Source organism: Hypanus sabinus, chromosome 6, assembly GCF_030144855.1.
Source record: "Hypanus sabinus isolate sHypSab1 chromosome 6, sHypSab1.hap1, whole genome shotgun sequence".
In the NCBI taxonomy this organism is placed as follows: domain Eukaryota; kingdom Metazoa; phylum Chordata; class Chondrichthyes; order Myliobatiformes; family Dasyatidae; genus Hypanus; species Hypanus sabinus.
The window spans coordinates 20455658-20480444 of record NC_082711.1 but is presented as its reverse complement, the minus strand read 5'-3'; the positions used below and the strand labels follow the sequence as shown (position 1 = coordinate 20480444).

Genomic DNA, 24787 nt, shown 5'->3' with positions numbered 1-24787 from the left:
GGTGGAACCTGGTGGTTAGGCTCTTAAATAAGCAAGATCTTTTCTGCATGCATTTGAAGATGCTGCTTTTAAATGCACTGCCTCGGATAGGAATGCCTAGATTTTTAAATTTAACTTATGTATAATCAATGTTGGGTGGTTCTGGTTAGTACAGATATTCACTATTATTCATCTAATTTTTGCACCAGAAAAGCTTGGCTTAAGGTTTTTGCCTGAATTTCACAGAGCAAGCATTTTAACATTGGGAATTTGGAGAGGGAGCAGAGATGATATTTGATAATCTATTGATCAGCACCATTGCCACAACAGCTCTGATTTTAAATTTTTGAGGGAAGGTTACTTGATGAATACCTGCAGTGATCTCTGTTGCCCTTCCTCCAATCAACAATCACAAAGTTAAAATGACTGCACTGAAGCGGCTGTGGTAGATGGAAACCAGTTTTAGTTCAGTGTTTGCAAAATCACTTAAAGATATATTACAAAAATATTCTCTAGCTTGATGTGTAGCAGTGAGCCAGCACACAGGTAAACGGGGGGGGGGGAATCAGTTGACCCACCAAAGACCATTGCACTATGAAAAGTGATGTAGGAAAATGATTGTCATTGAGGCAAAAATGGAAACTACAATGAAATGAAGGTTTACAACACATGCCACTGTGTTCTCCAAAAGGTGCACCATTTCCTACACAACAGATTTGCATTTGGAAAATTTTGTGCCGGATATATTTGTGCATTGCATTTTCATAATGGTGCAGCCATCCTGCAGATTCATCCAGCCACTGTACTTAGGAGTGGTTGAAAGTTTGCCAAAGATCTATTGTTTACACCCTTACAGAAAATAAGAGCAAATAACAATGCAAATAAAGTTTGCAGTAGGTTTCTTAGGTTTCTGGCAAACTTCACTTACTATTGTAATCCAGTTTATATCTAAATGCAAATGGCAGTTTCGAGAAACAACTTCTGCGCTATTGTTGCTAAACGATGCAGGCTAGAATTGCAATGGCATGGAAGTTTACATTTGCACTGTTTACTATTAGTTTAAAGATAGTTATTGAATGAATCAACTAGAACGCTACTGATAGCAAAGTTTACTTTCTCCCTTTCCACTTTTTTATTGAAAACACCTTGAAATGTGAAGGAGCTTTTAGTTCATATTAATTCCTTAATATTGTGTAACAGTCTGCTGGAGTGACTTAAAATCGCCTAGCGTCAGTGTGTGGGAAGGATTTGGGGTGAAATTCTGCATCACGCTTGAGTGAAGAAGGAAGACACCTTTTTTAAAAAGAGAAGGGAACGAGTGAGATGGGAAGCACTAGATAATTGGAGAGAGGTGTAGTAAGAATAGAAGTTTGAGAAATCAAGGAAATATGAGATGGCTCCATCAAATGCAAAAGAAAGGAAGCAGTGTTTCTTGGAAAATGAGTGTATTACAGTGTCTTAGAATTGTTCATATCATAATTTGTCAGTATTTTATGTTGCATGTTTAAGAAATTATCCTTTTCTTTAAAAAAAAGACAGCTTAATTGCTATACCGTTGCTTAATTGTTTGAAAATGGCTGGAAAAACTCAATTGCTTTGTGTACAGTGCCTATAAAAAGTATTCACCCCCCTCCCCTGGAAGTCTTCATGTTTTATTGTTTTACAACATTGAATCACAGTGGATTTAATTTGGCTTTTTAGACAATGATCAACAGAAAAGACTTTCATGTCAAAGTGAAAACAAATTTCTACAAATTGGTCTAAATTTATTATATTTATTAAACACAAAATAATTGATTGCATAATTACCCACCTCCTTCACGCTAGTATTTAGTAGATGCACTCTTGGCAACAATTACAGCCTTGAGTCTGAGTGGATAGGTCTCTAGCAGCTTTGCACATCGGGATACTGCAATTTTTCCCTATTTTTCTTTACAAAACTGTTCAAGCTTTGTTTGTCAGATGGCATGGGGATCGTGAGTGAACAGCCGTTTTCAAGTCCAGCCACAAATTCTCAATTGGATTGAGGTCTGGACTCCGATTTGGTCACTCCAGGACATTATTGATTTTAAGCTATGTTTTTAAGCTATTCCTGTGTAGCTTTGGCTTTATGCTTGGGGCCATTGTCTTGCTGGGAAACAATCTTTCTCCCAAGTCGCAGTTCTCTTGCAGACTGCAGAGTTCCTCCAGGATTTCCCTGATTTTGCTGCATTCATTTTACCTTCTACCTTCAAAAGTCTTCCAGGGCCTTCTGTAGTGAAGCTTTCCCCACAGCATGATGCAGCCACCACCATGCTTTACAGTAGGATGGTGTGTTTTTGATTATGCAAAACATAGCATTTAATCTGACAGCTAAAAAGCTCAATTTTGGTTTCATCAGACCATGGAACCTTCTTCCAGCCAACTTCAGAGTCTCCCACATGCCTTCTGGCAGACTCGCTGAGATTTCAACAGTGAATTTCTCTTTGCCATTTTCCCATAAACCTGTGAATGGTAAAACACTCATTACAGTTGTAGTATGCACAGTCTCTGCCACTGAAGTTAGTAACTCTTCCAGAGTTGTCACAGGTTCTTGGTGGCCTCCCTCACCAGTCCCCCTCTTATGGTCACTCAGTTTTTAAGGACAGCCTGCTCTAAGCAAATTTACAGCTGTGCCATATTCTTTCCATTTCTTGATTACTTACTTGACTGTTCTCCAAGGGATATTCAGTGACTTGGAAATATTCTTGTATCCATCTGGTTTGTGCTTTTCAATAACCTTTTTGCGGAGTTGCTTGGAGTGTGCTTTTGTCTTCATGGTGTAGTTTTGCCAGGACACTGGCCCATCAGTAGTTGGACCTGCCAGATACTGGTGTAATTTTACTATAATCAATTGAAACACCTTGATTGCGCATGGTGATCTCCAATTAACTAATAATGTGACTTCAAAAACAATTGGCTGCACCAGGGATGATTTGTTGTGTCTTATAAAAGGGATGAATGCTTATGCTATCAATTATTTTGCATTTTATATTTGTAATTAATTTAGATCACTTTGTAAAGATCTGTTTTCACCTTGACATGAAAGAATTTTTCTGTTAAACAGTGTTTTTAAAAAAAGCTAAATTAAATCCACTGTGATTCAATCTTGTAAAACAACATAAACATGAAAACTTCTGCGGGGAGAGAGGTGAATAATTTTTATAGGCACTGTACAATAGAATACAACAGACATTTTCTCAATATTGAAAACTGCCTGAATTGAATGAAACTCTGAATTGAACTTAATTACACACACAGTTACACACACACACACACACACACACACACACACAAAAAATGTGGATATATATATATTCTACAAAAAAACAATATACGTCATACTTAATAACCTTGTGATGGCCTAAGCATATCAAAGCCAAAGAAATAATTTTGAAGTGACTGTGCTTTGGGGAAAAATGGCAATTATGCCTATAAACAATCTTAAGTGGATACTTCAGTGAAATAAAAACAAAATAATATAAATATTTAGTAGACCCAGGTTGCATGGTGATCTAAAACTTAAAATGCAGGTTTGAAAAGGAGTTAAGTAGAAATAAGGTGAAGTTAAGAAATATGCACTGGGTCTATTTAAAGTTGTGTCCAGGGGCCTTTTCATGCCCTTGAAGAAGCAGAATCTTCATTTCAAAGTTTCATCCAGCATTTCCTTGTGACTTGTGCTGACTCGGCTTGTGTGTTTAGCTTCATGAAAGAAGACTTGAAATTCTGAGCTCTTGACTGAGTAACAGCAGGGCCATCTTAATGTGGAGTAAAATCCATTATTTAAATAAAAACACATTTACTTCTGTCTCTTGAAGAAAGAAAAAAGGTTAACATTTAGAGGCACAGAAATTAGCATGTGCTGATGCAAATGCTCCTGTTTGTTTTGTATTGGGTAACTCAAAGTTCGCATTGTGATTGGTCTCTGCAATCAGCAAATCACACAAAAATAGTTCCCATGATGTGGTGGCAGTGGATTTTCCATCCACTGCTTCCACCATCATTGTTCCCTTACCCCTTATTGCTTGTTTCTGCTGCTTACCCAAGATCCACAAACCTGAGTCTGTGGTAGGACTATTATCTCAGCCTGTTCTTGCCCCAGTGAACTCAGGTCTGCATGCCTCAACTCCATTCTATCTCCCTTGGTTTAGTCCCTTTCCACTTCTATCTTCACATGCTCTCGATCTCAACAATTTTTCAGTTCCCTGGCCCTGACCACCTCAATTTCACCATGGATGTCCACTCCCCATACACTTTTATCCTCCAAGAAGGTCATAAAGCTCACCGCCTTCTTTCTTGACAAAAGACCTGGCCAGTTCTTTTCCAACACTACCTTCCTCTGTCTGGCAGAACTGCAATTGAACTGAGCTTAGCCCTAACAGTTTCTCCTTAGCCTCCTCCCACTATCTTCAAACCTCAAAGGGTAGCCACAGTTACCTGCATGGGCCTCAACTATGATTGCTTTTTAATTTGCTACATGGAATATTGCATGTTTCAAGCCTTCCTTGGTAATGCTACTTTTGATGCTACATTGACAACTGCATTGGTGCTGCTTCATGAGCTCGTCAATTTCATCAACTTTGCCTGCAACTTTGTACCCTGCCCTTAAATTCACTTGGTCCATTTCTGACACCTCTCCTTTCTTGATCTCTATGTGTCTGTCTGTCTACCGATTTCTTTTATAAACCTACCGATTCCCACAGCTATCTTGACGATACCTCTTCCCACCCTGTCTCCTGTGAAAATGCTATTCCCTTTCCTAGTTCTTTCATTTCTGCTGCATCTGTCCTAAGATCAGGCTTTCCATTCCAGGACATCAGATATGTATTCCTTCAAAGAACTGGATTCCACCTCCCCCCCACCCAACATTTGACGCTGCCCTCACCTGCATTTCATCCATTTCCTGGACATCTACACTCATAGAAACATAGAAAACATAGAAAAACCTACAGTACAATACAGGCCCTTTGGCCCACAAAGTTGTGCCGAATATGTCCCTACCTTTGAAATTACTAGGTTTACCCATAGCCCTCTATTTTTTTGAAGTTCCCTGTACCTGTCCAAAAGTCTCTTAAAAGACCCTATCGTATCTGCCTCTCATCACCATTGCAGGCAGCCCATTCCATGCATTCACCACTCTCTGCTAAAAAAAAACTTAGCCCTGACATGTCCTCTGTACCTACTCCCAAGCACCTTAAACCTGTGCTATCTTGTGGCAGCCATTTCAGCCCTGAGAAAAAGTCTCTGACTATTCACAAGATCGATGCTTCTCATCATCTATACACCTCTATCAGGTCACCTCTCATCCTCCTTCGCTCCAAGTAGAAAAGGCTGAGTTCAGTCAACCTGTCTTCGTAAGGCATGCCCCCCAATCCAGGCAACGTCCTTGTAAATTTCTCCTACACTCTTTCTATGGCTTCCACATCCTTCCTGTAGTGAAGCGTCCAGAATTGAGCACAGTACTCCAAGTGGGGTCTGACCAGGGTCCAGTATAACTGCAATATTACCTCTTGGCTCCCAAGTTCAATTGCATGATTGATGAAGGCCAATACACCGTATGACTTCTTAACCACAGAGTCAAACTGCACAGCTGCTTTGACCGTCCTGTGGACTCGAATCCCAAGTTACCTCTGATCCTTCACACTGCCAAGAGTCTTACCATTAATACTATATTCTGCCATCATATTTGACCAACCAAAATGAACCACTTCACACTTATCTGGGTTGAACTCCACCAGCCACTTCTCAGCCCAGTTTTGCATCCTATCAATGTCTCACCTCATCTTCCTACCACCCTAAAATGGATAGAGTTAATCTTGCCCTCATCTACCACCCCACGTGCCTCTGCACCCAACACATCTTTTTCTGTAACTTCCACAATATTCAACGGGATGCCATCACCAAGCATGTTTTTACCTCCCTCCCATTCTCTGCATTCTGTAGGGATTGTGTCCTCCATGATTCGTTCATACATTCATCACTCGCTGCTAACCTTTCTCAGAGTAAGTATTCCTGCAAGTGACAGAAATTGTACACACACCAATTCGCCTCTATTCACAGCCCCAAACAATCCTTATAGGTGAGGCAACACTTAACCTGCAAATCTGTTGTGGTCGTCTATCTGGTGCTTCCAATGCAGCCTCTTCTATATTGGTGAGTCCTGATGTAAATTAGGAGTCCACTTTGTTAAGAACCCTTGCTCCATTCCTGAGTCCTGATGAAGGGTCTTGGCCCGAAACGTCGACAGTGCTTCTCCTTATACAGGCTGCCTGGCCTGCTGTGTTCCACCAGCATTTTGTGTGTGTTGTTTGAATTTCCAGCACCTGCAAATTTCCTTGACCTTGCTCCATTCCAGTGGCCAACCGTTTTTATTCCTATCCCCATTCCCGTTCAGACAAGTCGGTCCATGGGCCTCTCTTCTTCTGTGTTGAGGTCAATTTCAAGGTGGAGGAGCAGCACTTTGTATTCCATCTTGGTAATCTCCAACTGATGACATGAACATTGATTTCTTCCAGTAATTCTTTTCCCCTCCCCCTTCCTTCTATTCTCTTGCTCTGGCTTCTTATCTCTCATCGCCTATCTCCTCTCCCTAATGCTCTTCTTCCTTCTCTTTCTCTCCCGTGATCCATTCTCCTCTTCTATCAAATACTGCCTTTTCCACTTAGCACCTCCCAGCTTTGTTCACCCCCTCTTCCCCATCCATCTTGCTTCACCTATCACTTTCTAACTTGTACTTAATCCCCTCCTGAGCAGAGAGGGTAAAAGAGATTTTCTTGGCAGGTTTTTAGTTAACAGATTTGCAGATGCCTGGAACCTACTGCCAATAAGAGTGATGCAAGCAGATATAATAGGAGTATTTAAAAAGTAGTTAGACACATTAAAAGGCAGGCAGTGGAGGGATAAAGACAATATATCGTTTATCTTGTCATCACAAACATTGTACGTGGAAGGGTGTACTCTTTTATGGTCCGTGAAACTTCTAAGAACTCTTACAGGACTTGGCAAACTGGATGGAGGAATGATTCTCCAATGAGACAAGAGATCATAGTCTCAGAAAAAGAGTTAGGCAATTTAAGATGCGCTGTTAAGTTTCTCCATGCAAGTGGTAGTGAATCTTTTGTAATCCTCTACCTGGGTGAGCTGTGGTGATGTCACCTGGATATTAAGGGAATCAAGTTATGTAGGGATGGATAGAAAATTGACCTTGAGGTAGAAGATCAACCATTATCTTGAAGGGCCAAAGAGCCTGCTCTCTTTTTTTTGAATATTTACCACAACCAGTTTGACTGCTGTGAAATAACACAAGGTAGGATTTTGGCATTTAAAATTATAACTTTTTCCTGTTTACCAGCTAGTAAATGAACAGAATGTGTTTTGAAAACATTTTGATAGGCAACAGGTTAGAAGCGTGACTGAGTATACAGTTTGCCTCAAAGCAGATCATACAGAAAGCAAAATCTGTTTCCTCAGAACAAGCAGAGTTTTAATGAAGAATGGAGGAAACATCTGAAAACTGTCAATTTCTACCAATAAAATGAGTCATTTCTCTATGTAAATAAGTTGTATGTTGACTGTATTTTTCTAAAAGTTGATCCCTTTTCACTTCAGTATGGTCGCCCATCTAGATTGGTAATGAAATAAGTATAATCATCACCAGTTTAGTTGAGAAAAATATTGTTAATAATTGTAGCCTGGAAGCAGAATCAAATTGAAGTCTTGTTTTATAATGTTAGGGACCTAGATGGGCTTCTATTGCTTCTGCTTTCCTTTGACAATGGTTGTTTTCTGATATTTTTTCTTCTCGTCTTTAATATCTATTCTTTCATCCCCAAAGCCCCTATCCAATGGAACTGCCTAAATCTCTTGATTTCTTTTTTAAACCATCCTATAATTGCCTTTTAAAAGTTTCTCAGCTTTTATGACTTTTTGATTTATTTCCTTTGCCCTCTTGTTCAGTGTAGATTATATTCCAGAATCTGTAATGCAGATAATAAATAGCATTGCAATTGTAAATGCGGGTCATGAAGCTAAATATGTACAAAAGGAAATGAGTTTGGTAACAAGTTAATGTGAGAGAAAATTTACATTTGAGAGAAAGTAAAAACAACACATTATGGGTTTTAGTATTTGAGAAATTGTAGAGAGAGAGTCGTAGAACACTACAGTACAGGAACAGGCACTTCAGTCCATCTAGTCCATACCGATTTATTAATCTGCCTAATCCCATCGACCTGCACCCAGACCATAGCCCTCCATACCCCTCGAATTACATATGCCAATTTCTTAACTGTTGAAATGGAACCCGCGTCCACCACTCGTTCCACACTCTCACTACCTTCTTAAGTGAAGAAGCTCTCTCCATTGAGTTTTTTTTGCCATACCACAATCATATTGGGTCTTTGATTGGGTGATAATATTCATTTTGATTCCTGTTTTAATGTAAATACAAATTTTGTGTTAAAATCAAGTATGTAGTTTTTAAGAGTCTGGCTCAGAAATGATCATAAATCAAATAATTTATTTCACCCATTTTTACAATGTATTTTAAATTCCAAAAGAAAGTTGCTTATAAGTAAAAAAGTGGTGAAACAGATGTAAAATTTTGCAGTATCTCCAGTATTCATTAATTTGTTTTTTTAGTGTTAATGCACTCTCTCCACACATCCAAAGACCACTATTTGTTGCCAACATCACAATCCCTTACACAAATTCTGTCCAATGAAATTAATAGGGAAACTTTTGCTGCACCCAATCTCAATTGGCACGTAGTGTTTGCACAGATTTCCACCCATAAGTGCTGAGAAATTGCCTTAATTTATTATCCACATGGAGCCAAATACAGAACAATGAGCAAAACAACAACAGCTGGCCACAATGCAGGTCTTGCACGCTCAGATCCAGAGTCAGACTTATTTATTACATGTACATTGAAACATGCATGAAATGCATTGTTTACGTTAACAACCCACCCATGTAGAAATTATGAATTTACACAGTTACACTGGGAATTATTGGCAAAGTTACAAGAAATAATGATATTCCTTTTGCCTCCCCTTCAGTATTGGCCCAGTTGATTGATTAAAATTGTGGAGTCATAGTTTCATATTAAATGGTTAAGGAAATGTTTTCACTGTTTGTTCTCATCTACTGACTTTGCCTGTACCTTAGATTGCTGGAGTTAAAAATAAATTGATTTTTTAGCTTTGGGTCTGACTAATTTCAGCTTCGTTACTGTGCTGATCTGATTGCGAAACAGTCAAAACAATGTAGTTATCTATGCAAATACATCACTGTAATGTGCAATCTAATAGTTATTGCAGGATATTAAATTTGTATTTCAACTTGTTTATTATTTGAGCATCCATGTCTTTTTCAGCATTGTGCATACTGTAAGCACCTTGGAGCCACCATCAAATGCTCAGAAGTGAATTGCAATCAGTTGTACCACTACCCATGTGCAGCTGGAGCTGGTACTTTTCAGGACTTTAGAACACTGACTCTGCTCTGTCCAGAACACATTGATCAAGCTCCTGAAAGATGTGAGTGCCACCAAATTGTACGTCCTCTTCCAATGTGCTGTTTTCCAAACAAGGAACATACTTGAAATACTTTTCTTCTTTAAGTATTATCTGTTAGCATAATGAAAATTGTGCACTTTGACAAGTTTGTATTTAATGCTTTGGATGAATTCTGTTCATCCAAGGACCGATACAATAGGAAAATTAGGGATGTATCTGGGAGATGGGCAGTCATTCCTTTTTCTGGACGTTTTGTCTTTAGATATTTGCTCAATGTAGTAATTCATCCACAGCAGTGTGTATGTAATATAATGTTCCTGAGCACAGTTCTGTCACCCCTTGGGAGTATGTGAATGGGAACAAAAAAATTAGAGCATTTTGGCATGGTAACTTATTTATGTTTAACATTGCTGCCACTGTTTAATAATTCTGTTTAAATGGTGGTGGTGGGGGGTACCACCAACCTATTAATTGCACTATCAAGGTTGATAACCTAAAATTAATTTTGTAGGCCTTCAAGAGCTTCATCAATATACCATCAGATGGGCATTTATTGGATTGTAGCAGTGGTTCAATAGGTAACTCCCTACACCGCAGGTCAAGATTGTGAATTCATGTCCCATTTAAAGCTGGAGTGAGAAGGTCCAGGCTGAAACTCCAGAGCTGTATCATTTAGGAAAAGTAAATCCATGCTGGGGAGGAAGAAAAGAAATTGCTGATGAGGAATTGCATAGTTAACTTTTATAATTGGTCATGATCTTATTAAATAAGAGTGAGCTCAAAGTACATGTGTTCTACTTTTGCTCTGATTTATTATTCTTACAGCAGCATCCTCACAGGCATTTATCAAAATTTCATTCAAATTTAATACCCCAAACTCCCAGAAGTATTGGTGGATCAGGTAATAGGAATAGAAACCTATATGATAATCCTTTCTGAATAGGAAATGATGAAGTTATGCAGCATCTCGTGTATGCAGTCTAAGTTCCCCTGATGCAAGTACATCTAAGAAACATGTAGCTTATTTTACCTCCAGATTATTTTTCAAAGGCTCTTGGAAACCAGTTCTTAAGTTGACCGATCTTTGTCATTTTAATGACGAAGATCTGTCAACTAAAGTTGAAAGTGCCAGCTTCTGGTTTGACTTTTTAAGGGAGAAATTTGTCAGATGTTGAGATCTGATCGTGTTGCTTCAATTAGAAGGATTTCAAACAAAATCATGAAAGCCTTATCTGCGGGGGTAGACCATAACCTGTGACTGTCAAGTTATTACAAAGCACTTGAATAATCTTTGCTAATTTTTATTTCTACAGCCAAGGAAGAATCAAACTGTGCTGTGTGTGATAGCCCAGGGGAACTTTTAGATCAGCTTTTCTGCACTAGCTGTGGACAACATTACCATGGAGCATGCCTAGACATAGCTGTGACCCCTTTGAAACGGGCTGGGTGGCAGTGCCCAGAGTGCAAAATCTGCCAGACTTGCAGGTAAATTCTATGTTTGAGACTTCACTTCTATGTGGTGCAAAGTTTTTGGGAATAAAATGATAGTACTACTTTAGTGCAACATAAATCATGTTATAAATTATGTAATTATGGTAATTGAAATAAATCTTGGAACAAGGGAGCCAGCCAGTTTTATTTCAGATAAGGTACTCTAAATGTAGTGAAATGCAAATAATTTCTTTTAAAGCCTTGCATGAAAAATATTATCTTACTGGCATCCTTATTTTTAATGCTTTAGTAAAATATGTTAATTTTATATCACCTTCATCAAGCCATCAATATTGAATATGAATACTTGAGGTCCCAATTTTGTACAGTAACCTTTCATCTGGCACCTTGGATGCTTTTTGGAAATATAAATCCCTCCATCTAGTTGTTTCCCCCCTTATCCACCATCTTTGTTGCAACCTCAAATAATTTCAATACATTCATAAGAAGGCTCTTCCCTTTCATAAAACTATGTGGTCTCTGATTGGTTACCTTATGTATTTCTAAAAGTTCATCTATTGTCTCCCTAGTTATGGATTTCAGCACTTTGCTGACTGTCCTATAGATTCCTGCTCTTTTTTTTCTTTTTTGAATTGTGGCTTTGCATTTTCAGTGTCTAATCAATGTATCAACTGTGCTTACAGATACCTCCTTAAGATCCTAGGATTTAGACTTTCAGGACTTTAGAACTTATCTGCCTTTAACTCTACGTATTTGCATAATTTTTCTTTCTCTAGTCATAAACATGGTTCAGAGTTCCTTCTGCCTGTATTTTTTGATTACCTTTGATTACCTATTATTCTGCTGTGATGAACAATCCAAATTTGAGGTCTGCCATTTCTCTTATTATCACTTCTTTAAAGCTTAGGTGCAGTAATTTGTTTATATACATGTGGTTGTTTTCACTGAAGAGTACTTGTCTTGGAGTTTGAATGAAAATCATTAATATTGCTCTGACTTTGATTTATTCAATTATAGAATCGTATATTTGTGATAACTTTTAAATAAAGGCACGAGTCCAAGGTTAATACCTTGAGGCTTATTTCATGTATTTTAAAATTTCTGATGCAGTATTAATACTTGTGTAGCTTATTGTAGGATAACAAAGAGAATGGCATGGAAGGAGGCCATTGACCAATTTAGATCATGCTGCCTTTAGAACCGTAGAACACTACGGCACAGTACAGGCCCTTCAGCCCTCCATGTTGTGCTGACCCATATAATCCTTTAAAAAAAAGTACTAAACCCACACTACCCCATAACCCTCCATTTTTCTTTCAACATCTGAGATGAATTGATGGGAATTTGGGGAGAATAAAAAGGGATCAATATAGATTTGCTGGGCTGAAGGGCCTCTTTCTGTTCTGTGTGACTCTGGAGAAGGTCCAGAGAAGGTTATGCGGGTCATTCCGTGAATGGAAAGGCTAACATAAGAGGAGCATTTGATGGCTCTCGGCCTGAACTCGTTGGAATTTAGCAGATTGAGGGGAGAATCTCATTGAAATTTATCAAATGTTTAAAGGCCTATATAGAGTGGACATGGCATGGCAAGGATGTTTCCTGTGGTGGTGGAGATTAGGACCAGAGGGATGTCCATTTAGAACATTGAGTTTGAGAACATTAGAACAAGGAGGAGTTTCTTTAGACAGAGGGTGGTGAATCGATGGAATTCTTTGCCACAGCCAGCTGTGGAGGCCAAGCCATTGGGTATATTTAAAGCGGAGGTTGACAGCCTTTTGATTAATAAGGGCATCAAATTTACGGGGAGAATGCAGGAGAATGGGGTTGAGAGGGAAAATAGATCAGCCAGGATGGAATGGTGGATCCAAAGGGCTGAACGGCCCAATTTTGCTCCCATGTCTTATGTCTTATTCCAGTGTGTTAACCAATGTGTGTTAACCAGTATTTTCTTTAGGGAAGAACAAATATAGCTGGCCTGTCATCATCCTCCCCAGCCCCTGACAATCTCTAAATCTTTGTTATAGTTCGGCAAATTTTTGATATTGAAAATTAAATACACATCAGTTCTTTGGTTGCAAAATACTCCTCGCATTTGCTGATACTAGCAACGCAAAGGCCAAGCAGCTTGTGAGATAATGTTGGGCATTAGAAAGAGGCCATTGTCCAATCTAGATTATGCTGGGTCTAGGCAAGGACAAATCCAGCTGGTCTCTCCTAGTTCTCCCCCCTCACAATCTCACAAATGGATGGCAAATATAGATCCAATTCGAATATATCTAGTTGTAATTATGAGTATAATCTTTTTGAGAAACTCATGGAACTTTAAGAAATTTGCAGATCTTGAAACTGCGAACAGTGTTAGAGTGCGCAGTGAATTTTCAGAACATTTGGTTTGGTTTGCAACATTGCCTGCGTCATCGCTTGTATGGTTTTAAAGACCACAGCTTGCTGCAACTCTTAATGAAACCTCTGATTTCACAAAATAAATTATTTAATTTTATCATTTTATATCCTTTCAGATGTCCAGGTGATGACAGCAAAATGTTGGTTTGTGACATATGTGACAAAGGCTATCATACATTTTGTCTCCAACCGGCAATGGAGTCGATACCTACAAATGGCTGGAGGTGTAAAGTGAGTGAAAATTTCAACCTGTTAACATTTTTCTTCCAGTTGGTCTTTTAACATTACACCAAACATGAAATTTGATTTTTGCATACTTCAGAATATCATAGTAATTTCTACATTCTTACATAAGAGAATCTCTTCCTACAGTCATCTATCTCTTTTACAGTCAAAATGATGGTGTTTGACTGTGCCCTTTTGTATATTGATCTTATCCCACTTATGGGATGAATTTTAGTAACCCTACCCACTCCCCTCCACTTTATATCTGCAGGAAACCATTATAGAATTAGAAACTAGTATCTTAAATATTAGCAATGTTCAACCATTAACGTTAGTCTTAACCATCAGCAATGTTTGAAAGCCACATAGGTAAGTACATGGATAGAGGTCTTGGAGGTTTATGGGCCAAGGGTGGACAGGTGGGACTAGCTCGCTGGGCAACACAGTTGGCATCATACACAAAATGCGGGAGGAATTCCACAGGCCAGGCAGCATGTATGGAAAAGTACAGTCGACCTTTTGGGTTAAGACCTTTCAACAGGAAGGGTCCTGAATATAACCTGACATTCTCAGCCCGAAATGGTGACTACTTTTTTCCATAGATGCTGTCTGGCCAGCTGAGTTTCACCAGCATTTTGTGTGTGTTGCTTGGATTTCCAGCATCTACAGATTTTCTCTTGTTTGTGATTTGAACACAGTTGGCATGGGCTAGTTGGGCTTGAGGGACCTGCTTCAATGCTCTGTACTTCTGATTCTAAGTACACTGCTGCTGACCATGAGCTGAACCAACTGAAGGTAGCATCACCCTTGTTAAAAGTATATAAATTGAGTTCTTGAAGTGAACCTGAAGCCTGAACAAGAAGAACAATCTCTTGCAGATGAGTTTCCAGATGTCATAAAAATTGGTAATGTTATTGATAGTGATGAAAGGTGGTCTTAAGCTACAGGAAGATACTGATGGTAAATGGGTACATAATAATGACAGGTGAAATTTAATCCTGTGATGGTATATGAAGAAGATTTAAGGTAAAGAATAGGATGTTAGAGATGATCTGAGATAAGTCTCTTTTTTTTTCCTAATCCAGAGGGTGGTTCAAATGTAGACTGCACTGTTAGAGGGCAAAGATTTTCATGACATTTACTACATATTTAGACAAGGCGTGCAAGGTTCTGGGCCAAGTACTGGATAAAGAGTGTATATTGGTGCTAACTTGATAGCATGGATGTTGTGAACTCAAGGGCTTATTTTTGTGCTGTATAACTCTTCTTACGTAGGCTGCAAATGTTGGGTTATAGCACCAAGATAGGTTAAGTTTCTTTAACAAAAATGTTAATTTCCATGTGAACTTGGAGATGCAGGACTGCTTTTCTCACTCCAACCGCCACCACCTCACATTCTTCCAACTTTTTTAATGTCTATATTCTCTTGTCTTAATTTTCCCCTATCTAAAGATATTCAGGTGTTCATGGCCTTCAGCTGGCCTTCAAAAGCAGTCATCTGCGTTTGAAATTTACATCCTGGGTGTTGCCAATGACGTTCTGTTTATTTTGATTGCAAATTTGGCCATCTGCATTCAAACTAGGCTCAGTTTATAAAAATCAGCTGGAGCTTCTTTGCTGCTGCAGTTTGATGGTAACTTGTTAGTATTTTTTTCCAACCCATGAATAATTTACTTTGTATGACTTCATTATTCCTATGTGGCTTTGCTTATTATTTTCACCTCTTATTCTGAGGTTCAATATTTATGAATTGGCAAAGTTCTCGAATCAATGGAAAATTAAATACTCTATGAAAGTGCAAAAGTTGTTGAATAATACTTAATGATGAATGATGATGTTTGGTGCAATAAAGGGCATTTCCTGCTTGTTTTCAGTTTTTGAGATTTGTCTTTTTCTCCCTCCCACCTCACTTCTCTTCTGTGGACTGAGATTTATTTAGGTAAGGCACATGAGCTCAGCCTAGGTTAGTGCATGGATCTACAATACTTTGGCCATTGCAGAGGCGTGGTAGAGGGAAGGTGAGGACTAGCAGCTCAACATTCCAAGGTTTAGATGTTTACTGCATGGTAGCAAGGGAGTTGAGAGGCGGAGAGCTGCATTACTAATCGGGGAGAATGAGAGTCTTCACAACAGATTTATGAAGCAGTTTTTTACATGGAGATATAGGTGCCTTTGTTGCACTGCCATGGGAGATGGTGGGTGTAGATATGGTAGGAACATTTAGGTAGTATTTAGACATGCACTTGGAACAGGTAGGGGCAAGAAAGGTATAGGTCATGTTCAGGCAGGTTGGATTATGTAAAGTGGAGTCATAATTAGCGTAGACGTAGTGGGCTAAAGGGCCAGTTCCTATACAGTACTGTTCGATATTCAATGTATTAAAGTCGTAATAATTCAAATTCAATACCAGACTGTTGTCTGGAGTTTGAGCTTAGCCATGTTGTTATTGAAGTTCATGCATGGAAATATGGAACTTATGAAGATTAACAATGAAGATGTGAATGGTCAAAAATGTGTTATCAGACTTTTGCATAGGAAGCAATTAATTCAAATAAAGCAGGAAAGACTGAGAAATTTTGCAGAAATATACGTGGTCTCCTCCTTGTGTTTTGAAAATACATTTTAAAGTTTGGATTCCTTTTGATCCTTATTTATCTTGCTGCCTGCAATTGCTTTTTGGCTTTCAATTTTTCCGAAGGTGGTTTATATTAATTGCAAAGGTAATTAATTTCTCCACTGATGTTCCTGTATTCTTTAAGGCAAAAACAGGTGGCACCCATTTAATTTTATTTAATGGTCATTTAGCCAAGAATGCTGACCATATTAGGAATTGTTGGTTTGAAACCATTTCTCCACTATTGCACTTAGACTAATTTAACAAACCTTACAATGACATTTTATTAGCCTCTTCAAAGTTAAGCACCAGGGGAAATTATAGCTTTCAAAACACTGGATTCTTTCTCTTGTTGTAAAGTTTATGCTATCAGAACAGAGAAACAACAAAAGAGAGAATTTTGCTTGGTTTGTGGAATATTTTAAATTGTTTCCTGCATTTGATCTTGGGTGTTGAAATCTTAAGACGTGCTAATATTATATGCTGTAGGTATACCTTTAGTCTGAACTGGCCTTCCTTTCATGTCTCCTGCTCGTGTCTCTGTCAGTGTTATTTTTTCCTCCAATTTTCAGGTACAATGCTTCAGTAATAGTTTTTGGCATATGCTGCAAACACAGGAGCACCTGTCAATCACTGCAGCATCACACCAGCGAGCCTTGTCCCCAGAAGCAATGTGAGTTTGTGCCTGCAGTTCCCCATATAGCCCTCTGAAATGTGCCTCCTGTCAGCCATAGGTCTGAAGCATGCTGTACAAGTAAAGCTTTATTGAGTTAGCAATATGACTTGGGTTTAAGTCTGCATCACGTAATTGGTTATGATTTGGTAAATTCTTGCTAAGTGTCAGTCTAACCCATAGCTGCCAACGTATGACTGATATGAAAATATACTCCAATGCAGTGGACATATGAAGGGAGAACAGGGAGGTGGTACATTTGTGAAATTGGAGAGTCAGAACCATAACCTGTACCTTGACACTGAGCATTTGATGCCTGGATTGGGTTTTAAAGAAAAACATCAATTTTTAGCACTGATTATATGAGTACAAATATTCACATTGCCATCCTACAGAAAAAACAAAACTGCATGAAATTGTTTATTAGTCATCAAATCTTCAAGCTCTGCACCTGAATTAGTAATGAACTGCACCTAGCACAGCAAGTGGTACTCATTACATTCATTGGACCAATACCGACGTCACCGTAGGTTGGAATAATCTAAGACTAGGTCTCAGAAGGGATCTTTAGGATGAGCTGGAAAGACCAAAGTGTGTTTCTTCTTTGCATGTTCTCTTTACTTCCATTATTGTCCAGATTTTATGCAACCTTTGGACTTTAATCCAGTTTAGGTTCTAAAGTTGCACACTAGCTTCTAGACAAACCTTGTTCCCAACTGTTTCTCACAGTGGCGTTGGTAATTGCCCATTATGTAGACTTGATTTGCCTATCCTGACATTCCTCAGATTTTTTTTCTAACAGTGCCACTCAAATCTAACGTGGGAATGAATATCTGAATCTTTTCTGTTCACAAGACAGCAATTTTACCATTGGGAGTTATGTGGATGACAATGGTATAAGTGAACATGCTGCTATAGCCTAATTTCTGTGCACGTGAGAATTAATCGTAAATATTTCTTACAATAAAAATGTTTGAAATATAAGTCGGCCTTCTGAGGTTGCATAACTCAACATACATAGTGGCAGAAATCACTTTAAGAAATACAATGGATTAGGCAGCATCTGTAAAGAAAAATAATGTCTTTACTCTTTGCAGACGCTGACTGCTTTGTTTACTTATAATTTGCTGCTTTTATTTCAGATTTCTAGTTTTTCTATTTTGTTTTATTATTTATAAACCACCCTGTGAGATTGGGCCACTTTGAGGTTATATGTATTTTCTGTTGCATTTCCCTGGCATAAAATGTTTAATGTCCACCATTTTACATTAGAATTGCAGGGTATGTGTTGACTGTGGCACACGGACCAGCTCTCATTGGCACCACAACTGTTCACTTTGTGCTAGTTGTTATCAGCAACAAGACCACAGCTTCTACTGTCCACTCTGTGGCAAAATCTGCCATCAAGACCCCCAAAAGGATGCACTGCATTGTCAGATATGCAAAAGGTAAGATTATTTACAGCTTCAAAAATTGGCCCACAGCACAAGTAAAGCTTTAATTATTTCTGTTCCCTTTTTAAATACCTGGAATATTTAATGAATCAATATTGAAAATTTACTGACAAGCTAGTAATTCTAAATGGACATGTTTTGTGTTTCATATTTATTCTAGAATAGCACAGCCCTCTATTGCAGGGTGAGATGCTACAGTATTTCTTGAGGTAGGGGTGCTCAGAAAGCACCTTAATCTTGGCACAAAGTTATATTTGACAATTTTGTGACAGATCAGGTTTTCTAGATGTGTTATTAGATTCTGGTCCATTACTCCTATTGAGAGGAAGGATGAAATACATTTTTTTTTAAACCTGGGAAGGTAGAAATTAAATATTGTTCTTAAAAATACTTTTTATACCTCCAAATATCTGCCTTATGCTTTAATGCACCAATGTCATATTGTTTCAGGCCTAAATTGCATAGTTAAATGGAGTTTATTCTTTTGTTATCCGAAAACATCAACCATGAAAACTTCACTCTGTTAAACCAATTACAGAAATGTTCTGATTAACCCACAGATAACTTACCATCTGAAATTGTGCACATCACACTACAGTCTGGTTCAAATGCGACCTTTTTTTGTGTTGCATCAGAAAAGTATGTGGCAGTCCTCCATTTCTGACTTGCAGGGTCTGTGTTCACTTGGGTTCTCTTTCTGCATTCACTTGATTTTCTCTTCCCTGTAGAGCATGCGTTTTCTTTGCAGGTTACAATTTCTGCATTGTAAATGCGTTGCCTTGCCTATTATATAGGAATACCTGCTGTCTGGATCCATAAAGGCAGATGTCATGCTTTTATTGGTTTGTTGAACCATGATTAATGTTTCTGCTCTTTGGAAATTCCAGTAATGAAGATGTGCTAAAACGATTAACATTGAACTGCTAGGATGGGGGTATCTTGATTGGTGATTAGCCATTAATTCTTCATGAGCATATTAGGCTCCTGGGGGTCCTCAGAGCTATGATGCCATGATGTTAGGAGAATGTTCTTGTCATTAGAGCTGAGCATTGTCTGAGCATAACTCACTGAAATATCAGGCAATTAAGTTTTATTCCATTTGGAAAGGGGTCTAATTCTTTCATTTGACGACAGGTATTTCACCTCGTTATTAAACAGTTTTCAACAGCAATGGATACATTTGTTCATCAGCAAGTGAAGAGTATTTGAGGGATGCTCTTGCCTTTCCTGAAGGGATCCTTTCATCATAAGGAAGGAAAACTCGAATTATTGGACCACATCTACTATTCTTTGGATCTGCATCATACTTAATTTGATCATTTATCATGAACATTCATGAACATATCATGAACATTCATGCGGCCTTGGAAACTGATTGTGGTTGTATGACAGTAGGTAGCTTGGAAAACGTAAATTGAGAGGAAGTTATATTCCATTTTTTCACTCCCCAAAAAGATAACATAGCAAATGCTATTTTCAGGTTATAATTCATTAAGTGATACAATACCAGAGTTTTGCCAATACTGTTAATGTCTGAAGTAAGCCAAAATAATGCTTTGTTTTTCTTAATTCTAGTTGAAGTTTCTTGTTAATGATGTGATTAAAACACATTAGTTATCACCATTTTAAACAAGTATGCATTAAAGTCTGTTAATGTTCTTCATTTGTAACAGACTGTTGAGCAATGAATTTATGACTCGTCATTTAGGATTGGAATTGATTAGAAACTCACAGCTAACTACTTTGATGTAAATGTGCCAGCTTGTTTTTCTTTGGAATATCTTGAACATCCTTTCCTTGCCTGTAACTTTCATTTAATTGAAGTTTCTTCCCTAGTTATTCCCTGTCACACTCCTTTCCTTGGAATGGTTTGAACCTATGCAGGGAGAGTTCTGCGATGTCTTATAATGAAAGATGTAAACAAAACATGTTTTAGTATGTGGCTCAACATTGAAAGATGGCAGAATGGTTGACGGGAATATGAGAATGAAGCTTTCCTGATGTGTATGGTGTGGCCACATGGACACACCCAATAAAATTGATGGGAAGGGAAATGGAACTCCTTGCTGTTTCCTGCTTGTAAGCTAACGGTTTTTAGAGTCCTGCTGAAGGGTCTCGACCTTAAAACATCAGTTGTACTCATTTCCATAGATGCTACCTGGCCTGCTGAGTTCCTCCAGTATTTTGTGAGTTTTTAGAGTAATTGTAATGCTTTTCTCATGCACCATCTGACATCTTGGCCAGAAGAGCAGTTCAGGGGCTGAATCTTCAGCTATTATCATCCACCTGCCACAGCAAGGACATAGATTCACTGTTGTAACCACTATTCCTGCTAAGTTGCATGGGTGTGCAGTCCTGCAGTAATGGGAAATGTTCCCGTGCACGGTACTTGTTGCTGCGCACCTAGAACTTTCTTCTATATAATTTTAATACAATTAAATACAGGTTATTTCAAAATAATGTTTTCATGAATATAATGCATAAATTTTCTAAATAATATATTTACCACAACCTTTATGTTGAAGCATTTTAGAGCTTTAACCTATTTACATAAATGTCTGTGCTTCCAGTAACAACAGTTACAAATTATAACAATAAACACAGAATGGAAATGGTAGCTCATTGTTAATAAACTATCGCCCTCTGAATGCTGACGCCATCTAGTCAAAACATTTTATGTTTGCCATTGTGCCTGTCATTTGCTTTGACTGCCTGACATTGTTTACTTGTGATGTGAGCTGTGGTTTGTGTTTGTTTGATGTTTCAATTTACAAAAAAATTTTAAGTGCCACTGACAGTAAAAAAAATCTGCAATGATTGATCTGCACAACTGTATATAACAAAAAATGAGGTAAAGTTGGTTGTTGCTGTGTCCTTTACACTCTTTGTGGTCATTCAAAAAAGTTAACTGTGATTTCTGTCTGGTCTTCAGGTGGATTCACATAGAATGTGACAAATCTTCGGAAAATAATGAGGCAAAAGAGTGCTACATCTGTACAATGTGTAAAGAAACAGAAGGTACAGAAGAAAATGTTCAGTCCTCCGATAATGGGATTGTTGACTGTATCCTAGAAACTGAAGCTGGTAAGGGCATTAAAAGTGTTTAATAAGTATATTTTAAACAAAAATTGAATGTCTTACGGTTGAGACATGAGGTAAATTATTTTTGATGTTAGTCAAAGTGTCACATGCACGTTTATGGTGTTAGCAATGTTTTTCAGTAAGCTAGAGTGCTTGTATAGAACATTCACGATTGTTCAATGCCATTTCCAATACACAAGTATAAAGAAGAACAAGATAATCGTTACTCCCGATCAGATGTCCTGACGAAGGGTCTCGGCCCGAAACATCGACAGCGCTTCTCCCTATAGATGCTGCCTGGCCTGCTGTGTTCCACCAGCATTTTGTGTGTGTTGTTATATGCATTGTTTGTATGCCCATAAAGTGATGCTAGGCACAGGAGTGACTCTGATGGGAAATGATAAAGTAGTGGTGGGGGTGGTGTGTGGCGGGATAAATAAGTGGGTGGAGGTGTTGATCAACCTTATTGCTTGATGGAAATAATTGATTTTGAGTCTGGTGGTCCTGGCGTGGATTCTACATAGTCATCACCCGGATGGTAGTGGGACAATCATGAATAGGATGGATGGGATCCTTAATATTACTATCCTTTTTCTGATGCTTTCTGTGTATGTCTTTGATGGGTGGTAGGCTGGTGGTGGTTAGTCATTGGGCAGTTTTGACTACCTGTTGTAGAGCCTGCCTGTCCACCACTGTGCATTTTCTGTACCAAGCAGTGATGCAGTATGTTAGGATGCTTTCTGCTGCACATTTGTAGAAGGATGTGTCATACAAATGTATTGTTAGATTAAATTTAATTATAAAATTTGGTCTATATATAGTACATTCCAAACTTTATTAGGATCACAGTCTTATTTCGTTCTTCTATCTTTGAATTTCTCCTCTCTACCCAATCCTTATTTCACTATAAGGGAGAAGTGTAAATATAGCAGATGCAGAAAGATGATCAAACATCCATTTTCACGTAAATCTCTGTAAATGCTAGTTGGAATTTTGTCATACACATGTCTGACAGCTAGTGGATGACTGCAGTTGCTAAGATTAGTGAGTCATTTTAAAGGGAACACTAAAAGCACATGCTTTCTAGACGTGAATTGCTTTGAACCGAGCAAAGCAACCTTGATGAATTTGAATGACAATACTGATGGACCATCAGCTTCCCTAAGTAGGTTAATGGATCTTGTGCTTTTTTTCTGATGCCCATAGTAAACAAGCCCCAAAGTGCACAGTTCCATGAAGAGCAGTCTTTTGCTGTTTTAATCAGTGTCCTTTGCCATAGCTGTATACAGTTATAAATGGTACTTGTGTCTAAAGAATAGAATTCCAAAGAAAATTACAGTGAAGAGATATTAAGCAATTCCTGCGATAAGTAGTGTGCTGAGATGAGAAAGGTAGTAGAGTTGTTTCCTCACAGCTTAAGTGGCCTGGAGTTCAATCCTGACATTTGTGCACTTTGCATAGTTGCCTGTCACCATAAGTTTTTCTTCATTTGTTTCCACAGATGTGAAGGTAAGCAGACTAATTGGCCACTATCAGTTATTTCAGGTGTGTAAATGAGTGGTAAAATCAAGGGAGAGTTCAGAATGTGAGAGGAAAGCACAGGATCGATATGTGATTAACGTCATGATCAATGGAGACTCTAGTCTAGGAAGCAAAACTGGTCTGAGAAGTGGCAGCTGGAGTTCAAACCAGATAAGTATGAGCTGGTTCATTTTGGTAGGTCAAAAATGATGGCAGAATATAGTATTAATGGTAAGACTCTTGGCAGTGTGGAGGATCATAGGGACCTTGGAGTCCAAATCCATAGGATGCTCAAAGCTTCTGTGCAGGTTGACTGTGTGGTTAAGAAGGCATATGGTGCATTGGTCTTCATCAACCTTGGGACTGAGTTTAAGAGCCGAGAAGCAATGTTACAGCTATATAAGACCCTGGTCAGACCCCACTTGGAGTAACGTGCTCAGTTCTGGTCACCTCACTACAGGAAGGATGTGGAAATCATAGAAAGGATGCAGAGGAGATTTGAGCAGCGGAAGATGAGAGGTGACCTGATGGAGGTGTGCAAGATGATAAGAGGCATTGATTGTGTGGTGTCACGGGTACGTAACACCTCCCTCAAAAAAAAAACATTTTTGTCTGTCAAGAACAAAAATTTTAACAATTATTTACAAGAAAAACAACTGTATAAATTTTATAACATACACAATATACAATACAGTATCATCATATAACATCTTACAATACAGTAGGAGTGTTACAATTGTAAAAAAAACACCATAAAAAATTACATTGTACATTCAACATTGAGATAGACAATCAGCAACCACATTATCTTTACCTTTAATATGAGTTATCACAATATTGTACTCTTGTAACATCAAACTCCAATTTAATAATCTTCTGTTTTTGTTTTTCATCTTACTCAGAAAAACTTACGGATTATGATCAGTGTAAACAATAAGTGGTTTTGGAGTTGTACTAACATATACCTCAAAATATTCTAAAGCTAAAACAAGAGATAACAATTCTTTCTCTATTGTCGAATAGTTTCTTTGATGCTTATTAAATTTCTTAGAAAAGTAAGCTACTGGATGATCAACCTCATCACCCTCATTCCTTTGCATTAATACTGCTCCTGCAGCCTCATCACCAGCATCTACAGCTAATGAAAAAGGTTTTTCAAAGTCAGGTGCCTTGAGCACAGGTTGTTGATATATCATTGTTTTCAATTTTTCAAATGCTTCTTGACAAGACACTGTCCACACAAATTAGTGTGTATTTCCTTACTAATCCACTGTTCTTTTAATAAAGCTAAAGGTCCTCTAACTCTATGCCCAAATACAAGTTCAAATGGACTGAAACCGAAAGAATCTTGTACCGATTCCCTTACTGCAAATAAAAGTAAGTTTATACCCTCATCCCAGTCACTTTCATTTTCCACACAATATGTCTTAATCATATTTTTGAGGGTTGAATGAAACCTCTCCAAGGCACCTTGCGACTCTGGATGGTATGCAGACAAAGTGATTTGCTTAGCTCCCAATTTATAAACTATCTGTTGAAACAATCCAGACATAAAATTACTGCCTTGATCAGTTTGTATTTCCTTAGGTAATCCAAAACAAGTAAAGAATTTTATAAGGGCCTTTGTCACAGTTTTAGCTTTTATATTCCTAAGTGGTACTGCCTCTGGAAACCTAGACGAAGTACACATGATAGTCAACAAATACTGATAACCAGTTTTTGTCTTTGGTAATGGACCAACACAATCTACAATAACTTTAGAAAATGGTTCACCAGATGCTGGAATAGGTTGTAATGGAGCCACTGGTGTAACCTGATTTGGTTTACCCACAATTTGACAAGTATGGCA

The 24787-nt window shown here is 38.2% G+C and overlaps 1 protein-coding gene across 3 annotated transcripts in view; it reads left to right on the top strand.

Moving 5' to 3' along the window:
* Positions 1-24787, top strand: part of kmt2ca (lysine (K)-specific methyltransferase 2Ca) — a 479075-nt gene that overhangs the window by 213425 nt on the left and 240863 nt on the right. For all 3 annotated transcript variants that reach the window (XM_059971838.1, XM_059971840.1, XM_059971839.1), the window contains 5 exons: positions 9374-9536; positions 10829-11000; positions 13487-13601; positions 18155-18330; positions 21269-21420. In XM_059971838.1, coding sequence (XP_059827821.1) covers positions 9374-9536; positions 10829-11000; positions 13487-13601; positions 18155-18330; positions 21269-21420 — 778 coding nt within the window. The remainder of the gene's footprint in view (positions 1-9373; positions 9537-10828; positions 11001-13486; positions 13602-18154; positions 18331-21268; positions 21421-24787) is intronic.